This window comes from Notothenia coriiceps, unplaced genomic scaffold (genome assembly GCF_000735185.1).
Source record: "Notothenia coriiceps isolate Sejong01 unplaced genomic scaffold, NC01 NC01_scaffold00022123, whole genome shotgun sequence".
Taxonomy (NCBI): Eukaryota; Metazoa; Chordata; class Actinopteri; order Perciformes; family Nototheniidae; genus Notothenia; species Notothenia coriiceps.
In genome coordinates, this window is record NW_011354824.1 from 188,679 (window position 1) to 211,392 (window position 22,714).

The 22,714-nt window shown below is 39.1% G+C and overlaps 1 protein-coding gene across 1 annotated transcript; it reads right to left on the reverse strand.

Annotated features, from left to right (window-relative positions):
* Window positions 1-1,379: 1,379 nt before the first annotated feature.
* elovl6 (ELOVL fatty acid elongase 6) lies at window positions 1,380-17,079 on the reverse strand. The gene is made up of 4 exons (XM_010780704.1): window positions 16,826-17,079; window positions 4,462-4,593; window positions 3,872-4,023; window positions 1,380-3,165 (listed from the first exon to the last, which is right to left on the reverse strand). Exons 1-4 carry the CDS (start codon window positions 16,909-16,911, stop codon window positions 2,723-2,725), a joined length of 813 nt encoding a protein of 270 aa, XP_010779006.1. The 5' UTR covers window positions 16,912-17,079; the 3' UTR covers window positions 1,380-2,722.
* Between the last annotated feature and the right edge of the window lie 5,635 nt (window positions 17,080-22,714).

The window sequence follows — 22,714 nt, forward strand, 5'->3', positions numbered from 1 at the left end:
AACAATAAAGTTCGTTCAGCTGAGGCTAGCTAACACATTAGCATTAGCCACATCTGTGACTTCACCATCACAGCCCCACATTGGAGAAAGTGTGGGGAAAAAATATTTATCCTTGAGCTATTTCCTAGCAGCGGGTTATATTTTAAATACTTGTTTGCGATGTCATAATATACGTTATGCGGTCAAAAGTGGGACTAATGGCAGTAACAGTTAGCTAAACCTGTTTCTTGAAGGTGCATTAAATTCACCGTTTGAATTAACATGCAGGTCGTTTGACAACACTTACCGATTATAGAATACATTTCTCAGACTTTTTTCCAGTGAAACAAATAATGCCGTTTGCAGCAAAATACATAGGGTTTTAACACAAAAAAGTCTTTACGAACCGAATAAAAGCTGTAGCCGGAAATGACGTAATTTATAATGTGAGGGCGAGAAGGAACGGAAACTTCCGGCTACCATGTTTACTTCTCTTTTTCATCAAATAAACATTAGTTTGCTGAACAAGCCACAAGGAAACAAATGTGTCTAATTTTTGTGTCTCTAATGTGAAATCAAGCAAGGGTGATTTGCTTATGTTTAAATCTCAACGAATCCATCACAGGAAATAATATAACAATCTGCTGTTGATCAAGATACTCAGATTACGTTTTATTGCACAATATGCAAGACTAGGGCTGCATCTCACTTCGGTTAAATGGAATCCTTGCGTCCCTCACTTGCGTCGTTTCCCTGCGTTTAGTCCCTCCCACCAGGGAAGCATGGAGAGACGCAAGGAAACCACGAGAAGCTGGGAAATTCGTTTTAAGAGCAATGGGACGTCCTTTCCTCCGGAGCATCACGTAAAGCCACGTACGTTTGTGACGCCGCACAGCTGATCGTCTGAAAGCAGCCAGCTCTGTCCCCGTTGTTTTCATAAACACCCCCGCCTCTGTTAGTACACATTTACTGACAAACATTTGTATCATCTGTTTTAGACACAAATAAAAAAAAATAAAAAAAGAAGAACTCATTCTCAAAAAAATAAACGCCATTCTTAAAATGCATAAATGGAAAAAGCGACAAATCAACTTCCGGTAATACCGAGGCTGAGGAGCAAGGAAATAAAAAATAAGAGAAGTGAGACGCAGCCCCGGGATTGTTCAGGTACAGAGGATGTGGACACTCTTGAATATGAGAGTAATTGGGGAATTGTTCATTGGTAGAACACCTCAATTACTCAGGTCATGTAGGCTCTGTATACCTGACACCAGCCAATTTAATCCAGCTTTAACACATATTGACTTGTGAAACCAGAAAAAGTCATCCTTAATATGCTTAAGAGCTAATAGCAGACACAACTTAGTGTGCCAAGTGTATACAATGACTGCTACATATGATCCACTGAATCAAGCATGCAAGCTTACACTTTATTCAACATATCTGAAAGTAATAATCACCCTCTAACGTTTCTAAATATTGTCGTTTCTAAATCTGCAATGTAAGCCCTAAACAGGCTTTTCAGGTTGAGCACGTAAAATATTAAGAATGACCAACATGCCACATATGTGACAACAAAGAAAACAGAGGCATTTCATATTTTTTCACTCTTTGTTCTTACGTTAAGTTTTTCAGCAACAATTGTTTTTGACATTGATACAGTGCAAATGCAAAATAGCACAACAGACACCATCAGGATACATACTATTTTCAAAGTCAATACAGCAGATTTTGATAATTTGCATGTTGTTTTTTCTTCTGCTAAACATAAATTTGTTTGTTCTTCATTTAGGCCTTCAATGTCCAAAATACACAATTTCTTCACTGGTAGGGACCATTCAACACAGAGTAGCATTTGGAAATCAATGGCAAGTCATTTTCCAAGCGTGGCCAGCAACTTCTGCATTTGGTGAAGCAGGGCACTGTTAGCATCTGTTTCCCCCTCATGCCCAGGAGTAGAGTGATCATCCGAGTCATTACGTTCAATCAGCTTCATTCATATTTGTTTCAAGCAAACTGAAGTCATTTTTGCCATACTGTAAACCATTGCTGATTTTAAACATGTCTACTTTGTCTTGATATGCATATTATATTAAGAAAGAGATAACCTAAGACCTGAGAAAATATCGCATTTCGCAATGTAAGACACAGAAGATACAGTGCCGTTCACCCCATCAGTTCACCAACACTTACCAGTGTTTCAAACTTTTTCTTTGACAGATCAAAACAAAACAAAAAACATTGACAACAGACGGACAAGACACACTCAGATGGCCCAAGTTAACAAACCTATACATCTTCATTATGTACCAATTAATATATGTATTTAATATCAATTAAACATATGCTTATGGCATTTTTTCTTTATCTGGTCATGTTGTACTTTAGGTAAATTTAAGATTTTAAAAACGGTTCATCATGAATTTAAAAAAGGGCTTTTAAACACCAGGTGGACATGTTGTAATGGCTCTGATCATGGCAATGCTGCTTCCTCAGAATCCCTCAACTACATCCATTGAGGGCTTTTAGATCTGCACATTAGTAGTAATGCTCAAGCACAAACAGTATTCATCTCTTGACTCTCCCACCACTACCCCAACCCTATGCCTGCTCCGCATCAACCATCTTTCTTTCCAACAAACTTTACACCAAACAGATTATCTCAAGTCACTGGTCCCTGCTCTTCATTCCCAATTACGTTTTTCATCATTATCTCCCTTCTTCCCGTACTTATGGCACTTGTTTATTTGCTCTTCTTGGCGACAGTTGTTGCCGATGATTTGGACTTGCCAAAGTAGGCCTCAATAAAGAACTGGATAAAGAGCACAAAGTAGCTTAGGTACATGAGGGAAGACCACACAATGTTCTGCATGTGGGATGGACACTCCTGGCCCTGCTGCATCCACGAGTACACAAGGTAGTTGACCACACAGCCCATCAGCATCTGGGTGATCTGGGTCAGTGTGATAAACATGGCAAACTTGCGTGACACTTTGAAACCAGCTGCACGCAAGGCATAGTAAGAGTACATGACGGCGTGGACCAAGTAGTTCATGGTCATGAACCATCCACCGCCGGCCACCATGTCCTTGTAGGAGTACCAGGAGTAGAGCAGCACGGTGATGTGGTGGTACCAGTGGAGGAAGATGAGCTTCTGTTTCCTCAGGACAATGAAGAGGGTGTCACCTGCGGAAATGATAGAGAAAGTAGGGTTGTCGAAAAGAAGCTGGAGTTTTGTAGAGAGCATGTACAGTAGTAGATAAACACCTGCTTGAAACGGTTAGAGAATGACCATTTATGCCAGTCCTGACTCACTCTTTTACCACTTAGTGCATGTGGTAAAACAGTCACCAGGAGCTTCCATTTGTAAGGTTACACTCATAACATACTCTATAGGCCTGTTTGTAATGCCTAACAACCGTAATGACTCAGCCTCTGCCCAAACCAGCTCTTCCCTTGTCATTAACGCTTAAAAACTCCTAAGAGCATAAACAACATTATACTACAAGACGCTGCAAATCCTGTCCTTGGCAGGGTCAAACTGTCCTGTTATGGTCTTCTATTGTTTTATGGTCATATCTAACGACAGCTGTGGTTGAAGCCAAATCAAAAAGAGGCCGCCTGCCTGATCATATATACCAGTAGATACAGCTCTCTCAAGGCTGTTTGCCTGAGCTTGGAGAGAGGAGTGAAAAAATAGGCAAAAGCTAAGATGATTAAAAGTAAAACTAAGGGTCCTATGAGTAATTCCCTCTCAATTATGACAAAACATGATACCGAAACTAAAACTTACTTGGTGGCCTGTTAATTTACATAGCAAGATGGTTTACGCACGATCAAAAATGATGCCCAGTGGACAGACACTATAAGACATGAAAAGGTCTCGACTTACCCAGTTCTGGTGCTTTACTAAGTACAAAGGCGTAGGCCCAGAACTTGCTGACAGGCCCGTTGTAAAAGCTCTGATCACAAACTGACTGTTTAAGCCCTTTGGTCATCAGGATGTACATCATGTAACTTCCAGTACGGATGGCACCAAATATGCTACAAAGACAGTGAGAAAAAGCAAACATAAGAAATCCTTGAAGTAGAAAAATGTGTGGTTATTTCGTGACTGTAGTTGATATGTGAATTATATTCCATGTGAATAAAACCTACTTTTGTTGGTTTTTAATGTTTTTGTTTAAATTAATTTAATGTTACAAACATTATTATAATTTCAAAGTCATTACACACTTTATTTATATGTAAATAAAGGCAAAAAAGTTAGCACTGATTTACTGGTCAAACTAAGTAGACTATTGCCGATGCAAACGCCACTGCAACCATTGCAAAACATAGATAATGAATCCACTGTCTGTCTACTGTGCACCTTGATGACTCGTGAAAACTAGGGTACACCAACTGAAAACATAGTTTTTATTATTTGAAATAATAATGATTAAAATTGTTATTTATTTAATGATATCAGCGCTGTCTCACCTGAACACAGCAAGTGTGAGCGACCATAGCACCAGTGGCTTCCTCAATTCAAACTTCTCCCTCGGTTTCATGACATGGCGGCCGCCGAGGATAACAGCAACGTATAGTGCAGCGAAGAGAAAAGACTTCTTCCTGCAAACAAAACAAAAAAATAGCCTTTTTATTACATTTCATTGTGTTAACATAGCATATTTTTGTTAACTGCATAAGCAACCTCTTGCAACAAATCGGAGGAGTCAAGCAGATAAAATAGCATGTTTTCAAAAGGGACTTTTGCTTTATGGATTTCAGTTAAAAACATCCCAATGGTTACTAAGGGAATATAGTGTGACTCGGGGAATTTTAAACCCTTCATTTCTAGGTTTGAAAAGAAATGTATTAAACCAAAATGATGTTTCTCTTCCAACAGTGCCACTATAATAAGTACAGACAAAATCAATAGCTGTGCCAACGTCATAAGTAATGATTCAACATTTGGGCCCAGATCCATCAGTCCCTTAACACTTAGCTTTCCGTTCACAGTATATGCTTCTATTCAGTTCCAACTCCCACCTTCCTGTGATTTCTGTTTGCTTTAATAACTTGTAAGAGGACTTCTGCTGAAACATCACATGGCCCGACTAAATCTAAAGAAAAGCTTCTCCCAGTGCTCAGAACAATTACAAAGTGCAGGTGGTAAGTCTTGACGGACTGGGCGCTGAGTGAGACCAACAGAAGATGTGTGCATGCTGCCTAAATCTAGAGCAGCTATGTCCAAAACAAACAAAAGCTTTGGTCTATTGCAGGGGTTCCCAAAGAGTGGGAAAGTGAGCCTACCCTCAGAGAACATAATCACAGCCGCGCCCCCCCTCCCAATTATTATTGTTATCCATCCATCCATCCATCCATCCATCCATCCCAATTATTATTATTATTATTATTGTTGTTGTTGCTATAATACAGGGGTATTCAATTGCATTTAAAATAGGTTCGGTAAGAGAAAATGTCATAAAATGCTCTGTTTTTGCTACCTTTCTCTTTTTTGATTGGCTGAGCGTCACCTCCTTAAAACATTAAACAATAGCTTTTTTAAACCTCTTTATCTTTATGTTTTAAACATGTTGAGGTTAAGGATGGCAGCTTACTCATATGTTGCACTCTGAGAGAAATAGTTGAGACGGAGATGTCTTTAGCAGCAGGGAAGAGTAACGTTTCACCAATGTTGTGAGGTTTACCTGCCTTAGCTATCCGTAACGCCACTCGGTATGATGCTTCGGTTGCCTTTGTATTCACAGTGCAAATGTGTCATTTTTATGTGACTGCAATTCCTTGAGCTGCCGGTCAAAAAACTCCTGTTGCTTGGTCACCAAACATGGGTGTTTCGTCTCAATATGACGCCGGAGTTTACATGGTCTCATACTGTCATTAGCTAGCACCTTGTTGCAGATAACACACTGTGGCAGTGGAGTGTAATCAGGACTGGTCCATGAAAATCCTAGCTTCAAATAATCCTTGTCATACTTCCTCCGTTTTCTGACAGACGCTGTCTCCTCTCTCACTTTAGTTAACTTCACTAAAAAAAATCTATCCATATTTTGCCGCTAGCATACATTTAGCTGAAGTTAACTAGCTAGATTTCACTGTTTCTCTTTTTTTTTTTTCTGGCGGCTGCGCCTCCCTTGAAGCTCTCTGGCGCCCCCCAGGGGAGTCGCGCCTCACACTTTGGGAACCCCTGGTCTATTGGATAGGAAGCAGAGGAATAGTTTGGATCAACATTAGCAAAAAAAGTTAGATGAATTAAACTTAAATTGGTAAGGTTTCAATGAGCAAGGCCTGACACCTGCAGTAGGGTTCTCAAAGGAGAGTAAAATAAAGAAAGCTAGTAAGAGAAATAAACGAGATGAGGCATTCTGGGAGCTCTTTGAGTTTAGCCCTGGGGATGATGAGTTTCGTACAACTAGCCCAAGGAGTCAGGTAGCTGTTTTTGGGTAGCATTTTTTTCAGAGGTTAAACAAAGAGAACCATATGATTTCACAGTTTGTGACCTTATAAGAATGTGAAACTCACACTAAAAAAGCAATAATTTCTCACAGAACCGTGACATAACTCACCTGAAACAGCAACACATCCTACTACTTTTGCAGCCTCAGCAGAGCACGGCAAAAACAGCACTTTATTTTGCTTATCAGGTGTTCAACTAGGCTAAGAAAAAGAGGGAAAATGTGCATTCTGCTTAGCCAGTTAAAAAAACATGATAAATGTGAAAAATATATAAGGAACCCTTTGATTAGTACAATTTAGAAGTTAAGTCTTAGCAAATGTCAATTCATTAAAAACAATGACCCGTAATGCAGACTATTTGGGGCATTTCTGACCTGTCTTTAAAATACATTTAAAAACTATTACCAGCTGTATGATTAGAGAACTTAAGTCACCATCACAGTGAACCGGCTGAACTGATCAACTCTGAGGCTTAAACTATTGTTATCTAAGTCAATAAAGACATGAAAAACAGTACAATAACAGTGACAGTTGTTGAACACAATCGACTTGATTGTTCGTCAGTATTCCAAGAATGACAGATGCCAATTTTCTGTTCCAGCAGGAAGCCCACAAACTGATCCAGGCCACCTCCACAGAACAAAGGACAAAGCAGCCCAGTCGAAGTGGAAAGGAGCATCTTTCACAGAATGACAACAGGGGCGGACTGCAGAATGACAACACTGTTTCTCAACTACACATGGAGGAAGACAGAAGAGAGCAACACAGACCACATTGTGGCCTACATACTGTAGAGAGGCCGGCTGGATAGAAGAGGAGCAACAATTTCAGCATTCCCTTTCTGTGTACTGCCATCAAAGTTAAAAGGGTCAAAGGTCAAAGTGATGTCTGGCTTGAGCTGTGATTCTGAGGATCCAGTACACTTTATACTTGGAATTCATTCAGACATACCACATGTTGTTGTGTAGGACAAACAGGCCAATCCCCAGAAACTGTGTCATTACTTTCTTTGACAACTTGAACAAATTAATGTATCTATAATGAGAAAAGCTAAGTTGTATCCCTATTGTTGAATACTAACAGTGTTTGCCTGTAGTACTATCATTAAAGATACAATGAATTATTTATTGTTCTCATAACTTTACAATGTATTCACATGAGGCTCTAGTAATTATGACCTCATTGCCCTTATGGAAATGTACCAACAAATTTCATCTAAGGTATTCTGCATGTAAGCCATTATCAGGACAAAGATAATAAACATTTCAAAAAGTACCCATGATTGTTGCAGATAAGAATGTTTTGAATGCCCCGGCCCAAGCATAAAGATGTGGAGAAATGTCCCCGTCTTGTTCTCTGTGTTTTATCATCACCAAGTACAAGCAGACCTAGCCAAAAGGTTAAGATGTGCTCGGCCTACTGTGTTATGTTTAGAAGATGGAGTACACCGTCTGAAAAAAGAAATAAAGGGTAGAGAAAGCCGAGGGCATGGTCAAAGCTGATGAAAGTTGGTGAAGGGTGGTGGTGGTGGGGGTGGGGCCGCTGCTGTTGTCTTTGCAAAGGCTGTGAAGTGCCAGCTGCAGCAACGCTATGTCTGCTGTCAGGAATCTATTTGAGACATCAGTGTGAATTCACATCATCCCTTCATGCACCCTGGTGCCTCTACTCCTGACCTGGGAATTGTTTTTCAAACAAGCTGCACTTGCCAATGTGCAAGTGAAATTCTTTTAATGACCCAAGGGACAAAAGAAATATAATGACTGCTTTGACAAACTGACAAATGATAGTGAGTCATGTTTATTTGTCAGTTTGCTTTAAGAAGAGCTACAAAGCTAAAGTTTGATTTGTAGACAAGATCTGCTAGCAACTCTGTCTGGCTGTGGTTGGGATAATCCCTGTGGGTTATGTCATGGGCTAACAGTTTGATCAGTTTTTTACTTCCTTTAAATGCTTCAAAAATAATGCCAACAACTCATGTGAGAAACTATTTTAGGAAGCACAATCTTGAGATGAAACAAGATGGAGTACACATTTTTGAATGAATACATATAAAGAAGCCTATGGAATACAGTTTCACTGACAACATTTCAATGACAAACCAAAAATAACGCAAAGTAAACACAGCCACTAGTTCCGAATTCTGTCTACACAGGATAATATAGGAGAGAGCAGTGTTTGTCAAAGTGGGCCGAGGCAGCACAAATTGGAAAACTCCATCATCAGAGCTCTTTCAGGGAGGATCAGCATGGAGCAGAACAGAATCAGCAGAGATTTCATGCTTGCTGCAAGGTTGGAAATCAGCTGCGTCCCTCCAGCCGAGATTTCCTCAAAATAACAGTTACAGCAGTGGCTTCATTTAAAAAAAGCCCCAGTCCCAGATAAAGTTAAAAACTAAATATTTGTTAATATGAGTACAATTGTGTACCAAAAGCTTAATATACTGTAAAATATTTGAAATGTCTGTGGCTACAGAAAGGCAATAGGGTCAAAACAATAATAGAACACTGTGTAAACTTGTTTTGGTCAAATAAGATATTCATTAATTTGGTAGAAAAGGATTTAAAGAAAACATTCGATAATTAAAGTATCAGTTTACAAATTAAACCACCAACTAAAAGAATGTGTGTGATATGTCTAACCAGGACAATATGCCAGAACTATGAATGTATCATGAAAGCTTCTCAGTTGGGTAGGCATGGCATCTCCGGCCTCTCTTTATCCCATGTGTGATTGTTAACAGAGGGTGAGGCCCTAGACATGGCACTGTTTGATATATTGCCAAATCAAGCTGAAATCCGAGATTCAAAAAAAAAGAAAGAATCTAAACTCAAGTGATGCTTGTTGCGAGTCTAGATCAACAAAAGAGTCCAGAGAATTATTTTTAACATGAGCGTTTCACTGGTATGTTGTTTAGCAGGCTGCCAAGGCATGTTACTTTAAAGGTGACCTATCATGCAAAATGCACTTTTGTACGTCTTTTATACATGAATATGTGTCCCCGGTGTTCCAGGGAACTCACCAAGTGTCAGAAAACACAACCCTCTCTATTTTCCTCCATACCCAAATCTCTAAAAAAGGGGCTGCAACGGATCTGATACAGACTGATCCAGATTTGAACACTTCTATGACGTCACAGAAGTGGCGCAATGGCTATTGGGCCAACTCCACCAATCAGGAGGAGACAGCCAAGGACATTGACGTTCGAAAGCGCTGGAGACGCTGTAGTACATATGCCAGGCCTATAGATGGTGCTGTTCTCACAGAACCAGCCCATGCAAAGACAGTGTTAAATTGAGCGAAATGAGGAATGGCTAAAATGCATGATCTGTTTGGTATTTTGAAAAATAAAAAGTATATGCCTTATATAGGTATGGTCCTACACTATATTATTCAAATATAGCATGATAGGTCCACTTTAACTCATCCAAACAACTGCCACTGAGAAAATATATACACAATTGTAAAGTAACTAACAGTTAAATACATAATCTTTATGATAGATACATAGTCTGTGTACCTGCATGCAGTCTATGTTGTACAGTTTTTAATATAATTAGGATGTGCAGCCCCTCCCCCACTCAGTGTTTTATAAACCTGCTGGGAAACTTGGATCTGTATTAGCTGGAGGACCAGGAGATTTCAGCCGTTATGTAACCCTGAGGTTGCAGTGTAAGCACAATGCCATGCACCTAATTACATCTCTATACAACCCACTTATTGTATGTTGGACACCTTTTCAAAGTGACAGAACTACAATCAGTGACTAAACTTTAAAGCTATCGATCAAGCCGTGTCTGTCTGTTCGACCAATATGTCCAGGATGGGTATCGTTAGGATTTTATCGATACCGGTACTGCTTATCGGTATTTTTCGATACTCTTATCGATACTTTTCAATAATTTGGTGTTAATAAACTAAAAAAAGACAAGGCGGTGGGCCTGCAAGACTGCACCCAGGTAAACAAAACATATTACCCGTGCGCAGCAGCTAACCTGCCTGCGAGCCTTCGCTCAGGTCACATTTACACACGGCGCGGCTGAAGCCCGCTAGCACTAGCACTATTAGCACTAGCAGTATCGCTAGCACCGTTTTAGATTCAATGAGTGTCTCGTTTGCAAATGCTTCATTAAGTTGCTTGTGTTACCCCTTTTACAAGCAACTAATTGAGTACATAGATTGCACCTTGCACTATCGCCAATACATATTTTTAAAGTGCACCCAGACCTTGGATCGCTTCACTCTGTCCGCCATGCCTGCGGGAGTCTCTCAACAATAATAAGAACGCTGTTGAGAGAGATGAGGAGTGGCATTTACAGTGGCCAATCAGAGGGGTCTCAAACCGGATACATCACACGGGATGAGGGTTCCCAACCAACCAGAATGGTTTAAAGTTAAACTAAGGAAGTAGACGTAACAGATATACCGATAGCAGCACCGTTTGTCCAGCGGCTTAACGGTATACCGATACCGTCCAATCAGGTAACGGTATTGACTTAGTACCGGTTCTCGGTACCCATCCCTAGACTCCTCACAGTCAAAAAGGGTAAACCGTTATTGTTTTGAGGAGGGCGTGCCAATTATTTATTCTATTGGTTCAATTAGCACTAAATAATGAAACGCATGTACACAACAAGAAATCCAAAACACATTCCTGGAAAGGCAGAAAGAAGTAATGCAATTATGAACTGCATGCAAGGCATGCTATTCCACTGACGGAAAGTTGATGGAGATAACGTGCTAAGAAAAGATGCAATGCACTGCCTAGGCAAGGAAGAAGGCCGCTATTCAAAGTAAGCGAGGAAGGCTTAAAAAATAAACCATACAACAAACTGCTCTTTAATTTAATTTCACCTAAGTGTTTCCTTGACAGCTTGATAAAGTCTAAAAAAGTAAAACCAGACGAAGCAACACTCAAGGCAGACCTTAATTCCTGAGGAGCCATCCCACATCTTCATCTCACCAGTCGTGAGAAGGAGAGCAGCCTAACGAACATCAAGCCTGGAGCGGACGCTGGGTCAACACAGTCGGAAATGATCAGCGTCATCGTGTGCTACTCTCTTTAAAATGGCACCAAGAAGCAAGACCATGTAATATTAACTTCAACAGCATCAAAGGAACATTTAGAATTGCACTGGGAAATACATTTTGTTGTTTTGTTTTGGGTTGTCCCATTTTGAAAATTGCTTTAAATGACCTATGACCACTTCTTCTACATCTTCTTCACTTTATACATGTAGACATTTGTTATTTATGTTGAATGCAAGCAATATTGGAAAACATCATCATCCAAGTTCTTCAAACAAAAGAAGTAAGTTACAAACATCCTTTAACCAAATATTCATTAAGAGAAGAGAGAACAAACTCTGTAAGGATAGGAAGGATGCCTTGATTCTACATTTAAGATGGGGGTATCCATTAGGGCTGTACCCGAATATCCGTTCGTTGGAGTACTATTCGGGTTTCAATTTCGTTATTCGTTTTTTTTTTTTGTAATTGAATTTATTGAAATCTCCAATATCAACGTAAGAGCTTGTGCCTCTTCGGGGGGTGNTGTAGACATTTATTATTTATGTTGAATGCAAGCAATATTGGAAAACATCATCATCCAAGTTCTTCAAACAAAAGAAGTAAGTTACAAACATCCTTTAACCAAATATTCATTAAGAGAAGAGAGAACAAGCTCTGTAAGGATGGGAAGGATGCCTTGATTCTACATTTAAGATGGGGGTATCCATTAGGGCTGTACCCGAATATCCGTTCGTTGGAGTACTATTCGGGTTTCAATTTCGTTATTCGGATATTCGTTTTTTTTTAACTTGTGCCTCTTCAGAGGGTGCCAACACTTAACCATAAACGTTATTGTTTACTTTCTCCGTCTATATATGTAGATATTACTTTTTGTCCGTTAATCTCCATCACGTTGTTTCCATAGCAACAACAAATTCCTGTCAACAGCGCTAACTCTCCTTCAAAATAAAAGCATGTCCATACAAAATAGGAAGCCAAGCCAAATTACACTTAAGACATACACAACTGCAACACAATGCAATATCCTTTTCAATTTCGAAGAACACAAATTGGGTTGGATACAGTAACAAATAACTATAAAACAACAATACTGTAGAATAACAAAATGAATGCCGTGAATAAACCGAAATACACGTGTTGAAGCGGTTCGCTGCTAATTACTATGCACCCCCCCGCACGGGCCGAATATCCGAATATTCGCTGCTGATTACTACCGAATATCCGGAGCCCGAAAAATGGTATTCGGGACAGCCCTATTGTATACATTATTTTGACATTTATTATTTCTGTTGAATGCAAGCAATATTGGAAAATGTCATTATCTAAATTCTTCAAACAAAAAAGGTAAGTTACAAACATCCTTTAAGAGAAGAGAGAACAAGCTCTGTAAGGATGGGAAGGATGTCTTGATTCTACATTTAAGATGGGCGTATCTATTGGTCTCGTCCATCCGAACTCTGTGACAATAGGCTGGATAGATTTTGGAACTGAATAAGTAACATGAGACTTGGAAGGAAGAGACTTATCTCCTTTACTCATCTAGTACCATAGGAACCTGACATTTAAGACAAGTCAAAGGGTGGTGATACATCTGAACAACATTGTTACATCCCTAGGGCAAGTAGATTATATGTGAATAAACATTAACTGACAAAACAGTGCACAACAAACACGTCATTATGCATTATCACTGGTGCATCCATTGTTATCATTCCGAGTCTAAAACAATCATAAATCCATCAGAATTGCAGAGACCCACAGCGATGCTATCTGCCCCAGCAGCTTCTCAATAAACAGAGAACGCAACCTGCATGGCGATGGGAAATGGTGACGTTTGTGGGAGTGCAGAGTGATTCAGCAAGTTAAAGATGTGTGTATAACAGAGGCTAACAGCTCTCTTTTAGATGGCAAGGTACACTATCAACAAATAACAAGCTGTTTTGAACTGCCAGTTTTTTAACCATCACATAGAATCCCAGCCAATGCATTTATTACTATAAGGAAATAAAACATATACCAAATGCATATATTCTACAAAAAAGCAAAGCTCATGCACAGCAGCGTGAAATGCTGTCTGAACATTTCATTTGAATATTTACGATGACATCAGTTTGTTAAACTATGTGATGTAGAAAATAAAAGTGTACTATATGCATGGCCAAAATATTTTTTTGCATCTCCACTAGGTCTCGAGTCCATTGTATTTTTATTGTGTTTGATATAGGATGGAAAGAGGATGAACCTGTTGTCGCTATATTACATCATCTGTGTCCCTGTCCACTCCTTCCTTTTCCTTTTCCCAGCCATCTGACGAATGGTTACTCAATCACAATGCTGAGCTCTCTGCTGCCGGTCTCAAGGGAACCAATCAGATCAGTGTACCAGTCTCCAGTTATCACTTCAGAACAATGATATGTACAGTAGGCTGCATATACTTTATTTAGAGATGTCTCATCATGTCTGTTTTGAAACACATGTATTACTGTAGCTTAAAACTAACGTAAAAGTATGTTGCAATTTGGGCCTAACCTCAGTGATGTCACAGGAGGCATTTTCAACAGCAGTCAAAAGGTAACACACATGAGTGTTATGCAACAGTAGTTCAGACCTACTCAACCTTGGCCTACATCGGTGCACACTGGTGTTTAAAGAGTAATGGGACGGAATTGGCACTTTCGAGAGTTTGTGTAAATGAGCCCTAAATGAATGTGTGTGTTGCCATTTATTACTGTAAAACTGTTAATGGCCTGAATCTTCGGAAATATTTTTGCTTTTACTTTCCTTATTTAAATGTGACAACAACTGGACCCGAACTGGAATTTAAAAAGAGAATCAGAAACAATGACATCTTAACAAACAGTCTTGTTTAGCAGCCCTTTGTTATCCAAAAAGTAAAATGATTATTTGCTTTTGGCTTAGCCTAGTTGAAAGAGCAAGGCAGTTTGGGAGGCGTGTGGCGCAGTGGATAGAGCCTTGGTGTTGGGATCAGGGTCAGGTTCAAACCCCACTGCAGTCAGCATGTCGTTGTGTCCCTGGGCAAGACACTTCACCCCAAATTGCTCCTGTGGAGATTGCTCACAGTATTGAATATGTAAGTCGCTTTGGATAAAAGCGTCTAATAAGTAACATGTCATGTCATGTTTGTATTTCATTATCATACTGAATTAAAGCTTGTTTTTTACGCTTGCTTTTAAACTTGTTTAGTCTTGTTTGTTGTGTTCCTTTCTCTGTCTCACCCTTAAGCAATACAAAACATGTCATGCTTAATCAGTAGCTTCCTGAACCTTTAAAATGCAACAAACAACCTATCAAATCCTATTTTCTGTGGTTGTTCCCCTTCAGCCATGTGCACTGGCCTAGTCTGACATCCTCCACTATATGAGCAGCTGCAGAGAAGTCAGCACAGATCAGCTGCAACCTGATTGGCTAATTCTCCTCAGCCGACATCAGAAGACTAACGTGATTGGTCAGTTGTCAGTACCAGGGTATGGACAGCTCCCTCACACTGCTCCCACACAGTTCCCCTCTCTCTCTCTCTTACATACACACACCCAGACTGCATTCCAATGAATAAGAAAAAAGCTGTTCTAAGATTGGCTCTGAATTTGTGGCAAATTATATTCTAACAATGACTCTTTTCTACACGCAATTTAAACGGATGATAGAAGCCAGATGAATGCCTCCTGCTCACCGTATGCTGCTTTATACAAAGTCAGTGCCACTGAATGCTTAATGAAGCCCACCGCTATCTTAACGCATGACTCATTTTGTTTTGCATTAGTACCATTTATTTGCTCAACCTATAGACCTGGATAATAATGACCATTTGTTCATGCAAAGGATGTTTGGATGGACCAGCACATGACCTAAATATGAAATGCATCAATGGTCACAACCACAAAGCAATATTTAAGATAAGATAAGATGGTACTTTATTGATCCCAATTTGGGTAAAAAAATCTGTGTTGCAGCAGCATAAAAGACAAGGCATTTTACAATAAAACAAAGCTTAACCTTACTTAACCCTAGTAGCCATTGTAACATTTCATTCCCTGATATTGTTGTGTACAGTCTTGCAGACACTGCCCCGAGCAAATATGACACTTGTACATAAGAATTTCCTCTCTTCTACTGAATGGTTTAATGCAAAGTTCAACGCCCATCTCTTTCACTTTATTTTGCTCTGAAATGAACTTAAATTGCCAAATTGTTGATTGTATCTCAGTATGGTTTTCGGCATGTTTTTTTGGTTGTCTGCTCTGTTTACCTGCTGTATTTTGCACACGTATGTGGAGAACTTTGGTCAGTGGATACTGTTTTATTGTGCCTTAGAATACATATACATTGATTTTTAAAGAAAGTCTCTTGAAACACACTGCACGTAACTCTGTTGCAGTGTGTTTAGTGTCCTTTTGCCAAAAACATCTCTCATTAATAAAGCTTGTCTGTAAATCAATAAGTCAATGGACAGCAAACACTCTCTGATTCCAGACATGCTAATGAGTGGATTTGCTACTTTTCACCATTTCATATCAATGCCGTTAGAATATTGTTTACATTTTGGACTGTTTTTTTGAGCAAACAAACCTTTGGAAGACCTTAGACTCTAGAGTCTGGCATTTTGTAGTTTCTAATCTTATGGTTCATTAAAGACTATTAACATATGTATACAGAAAATTAACATAAACTATTGATAATGGAATTTTGAGTGACCTGTATTAAGATGTGTTCATTCTCAGTTAGACTACATCACTATAATTATACAGTGATATCCTTTCAATTTACAGTACATTAAGTTACTTTTACAAAAAATCATGACCATGACCACTTCATGTTGAGGAGAACACCAAGAGGTAGTTTACCCTCCTATGGTTCAATATGGAATGGTTCAATATGCCATTGGGGTAGTTACAAACTAAATGAATCAGGCAGCTAGAGTCATGCATGATCTTTATAGGGGTAGGCCGGTAGCTGATGCCGGAAGAATAAATCACACGAAATCAAATAGAAACCCCATGAGAATACCCATAAAAGGAGGCACAAAGCATTATCGGAGAGCCATGTAGGAAGTCACTAGTTCAGACAAACTTGAAGTGTGGCAGAACATCGCTTTCACACGCTGCTGAAGGCCTCCATGAATTTGTTCATTTCATGAAGCAGAAGCAGCAATTTGCGGAAGATGACAGTGGCTCTGATATAATAGGATATGGCTAGGTTTAATCCCGGTGAGCGAGGCGGATGCATGTGCTCGGCTACAGCCTCCAATTCACTTTAAGCACGTACTTATGCAGAGTTTTGCAGAGGAATATTGTATTGTGGGATTAAAAAACGAGGCGCTATCACAATGTAGCCTTACCAGTTCTCCTGCATCCATCGGATGGCTTCGTCCTCGTTGAACTGTCTCTCGAATTCATACTCGTGCAGAGCTAATTGCACCGACATGCTCACTGTGCAGTGTTTGTGTAATCGTTGCTAAAACAAGACGATGTGGTCGAGGTGTTTCCGTTTGTTAGTTTGTTTCCTCGCAACACTTTACTTGCATCGCTCGTGAAGCTGTCTGGACCTCGCGGTTGTGCGCGCGGGCATCTAGGCGTTCTCTGCACCTTCCTCTTCGGGCAGACAGAGCCTACGCCCTCCTCCTCGGGAAGGCGGACTCCAGGTCCTAACGCTAACCATTTTACTTTGCTCTCTAGATCTAGAATGCTTTACATATTGAGTTGAGTTCAATTGTATTTTACAGTTTTTTTCAATTGCTAAAACACGTTTTTTGAAAGCAGGGCTTATTTTCTCAAAACACTTAACACAATTCACAAAACCACACACAAAGTGCAAAACACCGAATATATATTGCAAAATGAAGCACTGTCTGCACTCAAAACGACATAAACACTTACCAAAACCAAACTTTTGCACCAAATGGCACACACTTCCCTTATAGTAGCTACAAGACACTTTGTCCAACCAACTACACACTGCGGTGCTCAATCTAAGGCACACACATTTTGTATGGTGTTCTGTATGTAGAGAATTCTGCATATAAAGATTGTTCAAGTCTACAAAAATATGTACAGAAACACAAATATACTTTGTGTTTAAAAAACTGATTCCTCTGTCAAATACAGGAAATGGAAAGGAAAACTTTTGTGAAAATGTTTTTACAAAAACAGAGGAAATAAATTTGCTGAGGCTGCCTGCATCTCGCCACCTTGCTGGGTCTGGCCACAGCGCCTCATCACATGCAGAAGAAGCATGCATCCATTGGCCTGACGGTCATACTTTCAACCGTTATGCTGCAAATCATTTTATTGCATTTGCTTAATTTTATTGAATATTCTTTAGAAACTGTTTATTTTTTTAATTATGTTCTATGACCAGACACATTTTTTAATATAGCCCAAAATGTTCTACAAGGCTGGGGATTCGGACCCATTTCTCATACAATTTGAGATATGGAGTAGACTAGCTGCTTTAACCACTGAGGTATACAGCAGCTTAAGCAGGGAGTATTGATTTGAAAACAGTAGAACACATCACCTTTTTTTGTTTTTGTCCCTCTGAGGTAGGGGGTGTTCCCTTCAGGCTGGCAAGGACACAAAATCCCTCAAAATATGAAAACTCAAAAAAATTATATAGGAAATTAAAACATAAAAAGACCTGTACCTTTGTGTTTGTTTCTTTCGTAAAGCAGCAAACAGAAATATTTGTTCCCATTTATAAAACAAAATTGTAATTGTTTTTTTTCAGAAAACATTTTTTAATTCAATATAATTGTCAAGTTTTATAAAAAAATTAACTAAAAAGTCATTCACTTAATTGTTGTAGTTTTAGTATAATTATTTTTTATATTTTCATATTAAATATCTTTGTATTTTATTTTTCAAGTTAGTTTTTATGATCGTATTATGTAATATATTATCATTTTATTTTATATTTTTAAATGTACTTTATTAGTATTCTTTTATTTTAATATTTTTGGGCCATTTCGTTTTTTTTCATATTAAATGTCCTTAAAGTTGTTATGATTATATTATGTATTTTCATATTATTATTTTACTTTGTTTAAATTATATATATTTTTTCCATTTTATTATTTCAATTATTTTCATATTATTATTAAAAAATAGTGTCAGGTGCAGGTAATCTGTACTCATGTTGACCACCCTCCAAAGTCATACGATCACCATGTCACACACGTGGCATCTTACCTCACACCACACTTTGCTTTGCCATGCTGCAGGCGGACCAGCAACCCTCTGGTTGTTAGGCATCCATTTACCGCTTCAGCCAAAGACACCAGTACATATTACATTCAAATTTTACAGGATTGGCTGCTACGTTTTTTAAGGTTACAAGGAAACACAAATATATTGTTAAAGAACATTTGTTTGAACTCATCGCCAGAAGTAACCATCCATTTTTCACATTTGTTCCAGAAAAACTCCAGGCTACCAGGAGTGTGGAGCCGGGTTTCCTTTATGTCCTTTAGAAAAAACTGGACTTAAGCCTCTGTTTCTTTCTAACTTTACCCAACTTCAGCTTTTTTTTCCCGTTTAAAAAAACCGTTATGTCGATTGGGACATTCTGGCTATGACTTGATCATTTCTGAACAACAGCCCATAATTCAGCTGTGGCTGAGAGGAAAAGCTGTTGTCTAGTCAGAAGGTGGTGTGTTCAATCCCAGCCAATGGGTTCAATCCTAGCCCTGCTTATCATGTTGATTTATCCAAGTGTGTATTGTGCTGCTTGTTACAGTTTTTATCAGTTGCTAACACACTAAAATGACACATAAAGCAAAAAATGTGTTTTAGCAATTGAAAAAAACATAGGATATATAAATGATAAAAGTGTGCAAAGTAGTTGCAGTTTTCTCAAATGTGAAATGTAAATGAGGTGTGTCAGTGTGAGTACAATATGTGAAAAATGCAAAGAGTAAAACAATACATTTTGGTTAAAAAATAAACGTTGAAGCTGTCAGTTCTCTGCTCGCCAGTGGTGAGTTATCGCACAGATTTATCGCTTTTGGCAGGAAGGATGTCCTGTATCGGTCCTTGTGACATTTAAGATGAATCAGGCTGTTAGAAAAAGAGGTCTGCTCTCTGGCCAGTAGCTGTGGAGGATGCACTTTATGCATCTCTTGTATCTTCTCTTGTACTTAATATGTCGCTGCTGCTATAGTGTACTGCCATGTGGTAAATACTTGTGTGTGCTCAGGGACTAAGGAGCTAAAATCTGGCATATTTACACTTGAAGCATTATTTGTCTAAAGTGTTCATTAATGTGCATTGTCCCTATTCAAATAAACGATTAAATGAAAAAAAATGAAGAGGTGCAATTCTAGAACTGTTGTGGAATGATGAACGATATTTCAGGTCTTCCTTCTTCTAAAGCATTTTAAAAACATGTTATAATGCACATTTTTTTAACAAACACTTAACCTGCATGGCCTGACTGTGGTTGTCCAATACTGCAATAAAAAACCTCGGACAATTAAAAGTCCATGATGTGGCATTTTGCTTTACAATCAATATAATCCAAATTGTTTAAATATAATTTATCAACCTTTACAGGTTGGACCTATTTCCACATCTGGCAAAAAGAAAAATAGGTGCGGTGCGCCCTTCACTGCCTCAATGAACCTTTACCTAGATACGCTTGATATGCCTGCAGGCAAACACAGATCCATGCAAATTCACTCAAACACGCACATGCTCTTTCTTTATTTGTACGTTTTCACCACTGAGTTGCATGCTGTGCTCTCTGGCACACTCAAATCTAGATAGTGGGCTGATGACATTGTCTGATAATATTGAAACTTGAAATGGAGTTTAAGCACATTTATCCATTTTCTAATACACCCATGCAATTGGCAAAGTGTATTGTTGGTTCATCAAGAGTATGGAGATGTAAGCATTGCCTTGTTTTGTAACCCTTAATCTTGCCACACTGCCATTTGTCAATGCACTTGTATTGCATCACTGTGGGCATGGTTAAAGTAAAAGAGAGACTGGCTGGCAAGTGTTCAAGGAAAGTGGTTTTACACTAGTAGTTTTCACATCACACCGTCTTGCTTTCCATATAGCACCATCTCATACACTTTGCCATGCTGTGTAAGATATGGTGCTATATTAGGGTTATAATTAGGGTTACAAGGGGACAACAACATATTGTTAAAGAACATTTGTCTGAACTCATCACACCGAATGACGGTCCAAGGCTATCAGCACATCTGGAGCATGTCAATAGAATAAACTGGACTACAGCCTCCGTTGCTTTCACACTGACTTTCCATTTCCGTTTTTTACACCACAATTACCACAGCCTTGTTAGTTCCATAAGAGATGACGTCCATTTACCCCGTTAGAACCTCTTAACTGCGAGCTAAAGAGGCAAAGCAAACCCGCACATATAGAAAACATGTCTCTCCGAAATTCACTTTGCCATGCTGGGAATCAAACCACAAGCCTTCTGACTCGTAGACATCCACTTACCCTTTGAGTCAAAGCATCCTGGACATGTTTTTGTATAATTGTACCAGCTGGTATTCTACGGATATTATGGGTTAGGGTTATAAGAGGACTTGGAGATATTGTAAAAACATTTGTTGAAACTCATCGCAGGAAGTGACAGTCCAATTTTGTACATCTGTTCAGGAAAACTCAAGGCTAGGCATTTGGAGTCCGGTTTATTTATGTGGAACAATGGAATTTTTACCAAACTACAGTTTTCAGGCTATGACGGCATCATTTCTGAACAACAGCTCATCATTCGGCTGTGGCAGAAAGGAAGAGCTGTTGTCTTTGAGTCAGAAGGTGGTGGGTTCAATCCCAGCCAGGCAATTACCATGTTGATTTATCCTGGTGTGTATTGTTAATACTTATATTAAGTGAATTTTTTTTTAGAAATACATTAAACATATAATTATAATGTCTGTTCTGTTTTATTCTCAAATTACATTTTTACTCATGTAATGTTCTGTCCTCCATACATGTGTGGTCGTGTGCATAAAGATACAAATTCACTCAAAATCACATCACAGCAAGACCTATAGTTGGGCGTTCATTTAAAAAACACATTGGTGGTCCAGAGGCATTGGTTTTTCATGCTGGTGCTCGAGGTTCAACACCCATGGGAGAGAAATATTTTGTCTTCTGCTATGCTGATGTTAAATCTGGAGAAATTGTCCCACAAAGACCTGATAAACCTAAATTAGGGTAAAAAGGCTTGTCTAGTTTAGATTCTTTGAATTTTTTTTTGTAATTGCGAAATAACATATCGTAAACACATTACAAACATTCGAAAGGTTGTATAGGCCCACTATCTCAGGGAATACATATTGTTATGAGTGAGCATTTCTTTTTTTTAACCTGCACCATAGTTGTATAAAACTCCCCCATTACTTGGACTATTCCTTGCACCCCCTAACATAGGCCCAAATGGTTTCAACCATGTTGCAGCACTAACGTGCACTTGTTGTCGTAACAAGATCGCAAAGACACTATTAGCGATCGGACAAATGAGAGTGTTGTTCATTTTGTGTGTTGACTTGTGGACATGCGTGTGCGTCCATGAAAATGTAAGTACATATATTCTTGCCTAGTTCGGTTATTGGTGGGTTGATGTTCATAATACAGAGCTTACTCTGCAATGGAAGGCAGTTAGCAATAGCCGCTAACTTTGCCATGCTGGCTATGGGACAGCACGAGGTGCGGCCGCACCAGGCACGCTCCCTCACATTGTATAATGAACAATTAGACCCTCCAGAAAAACGCGGGCAAAAATCCTTGATTATGCGGGCTAAATTCCTTGATTATGCGGGCTAAAATCCTTGATTATGCGATTAAACATGCGGGGTTTTATGTGATTTTATGCGGTGAAATTGCGGGAAGTTAGGAAATATGCGGAAAGTTGCGAAATATGCTAAATATGCGGGGGAAAATAATAACAATTTTTTCAAATATTGGGCTGTCTTATTTATTCTCTCTCACACACAACCTGCCACTAACGTTAAACCCCTTTACTATTCAATTAAACACATTCAATGTTTATTTATTGTAAAAGCAATTGGGCTATTTTAATCTCACACACACCCCCCCCCCCCCCCCCACACACACACACACACACTTCTCCGCCTCATTCTGTTTTCATTTACTCGTTCGTTATCTGACCAGCTTCAATCTTGTAGGCTACTCACTTCGTTTCTTGTAGCCCTCGAAAGGCGTTTTGGAGGTTGATCCCTCGGTGAACG

Coding starts and splice junctions, on each gene's coding strand:
- elovl6 (XM_010780704.1), bottom strand. CDS start 16,911: ATGTCGGTGCAATTAGCTCTGCACGAGTATGAATTCGAGAGACAGTTC. Junction 4,594..16,825: donor CGATGGATGCAGGAGAACTG/GTAAGGCTACAT, acceptor TTTTGTTTGCAG/GAAGAAGTCTTTTCTCTTCG. Junction 4,024..4,461: donor CTCACACTTGCTGTGTTCAG/GTGAGACAGCGC, acceptor CTGTCTTTGTAG/CATATTTGGTGCCATCCGTA.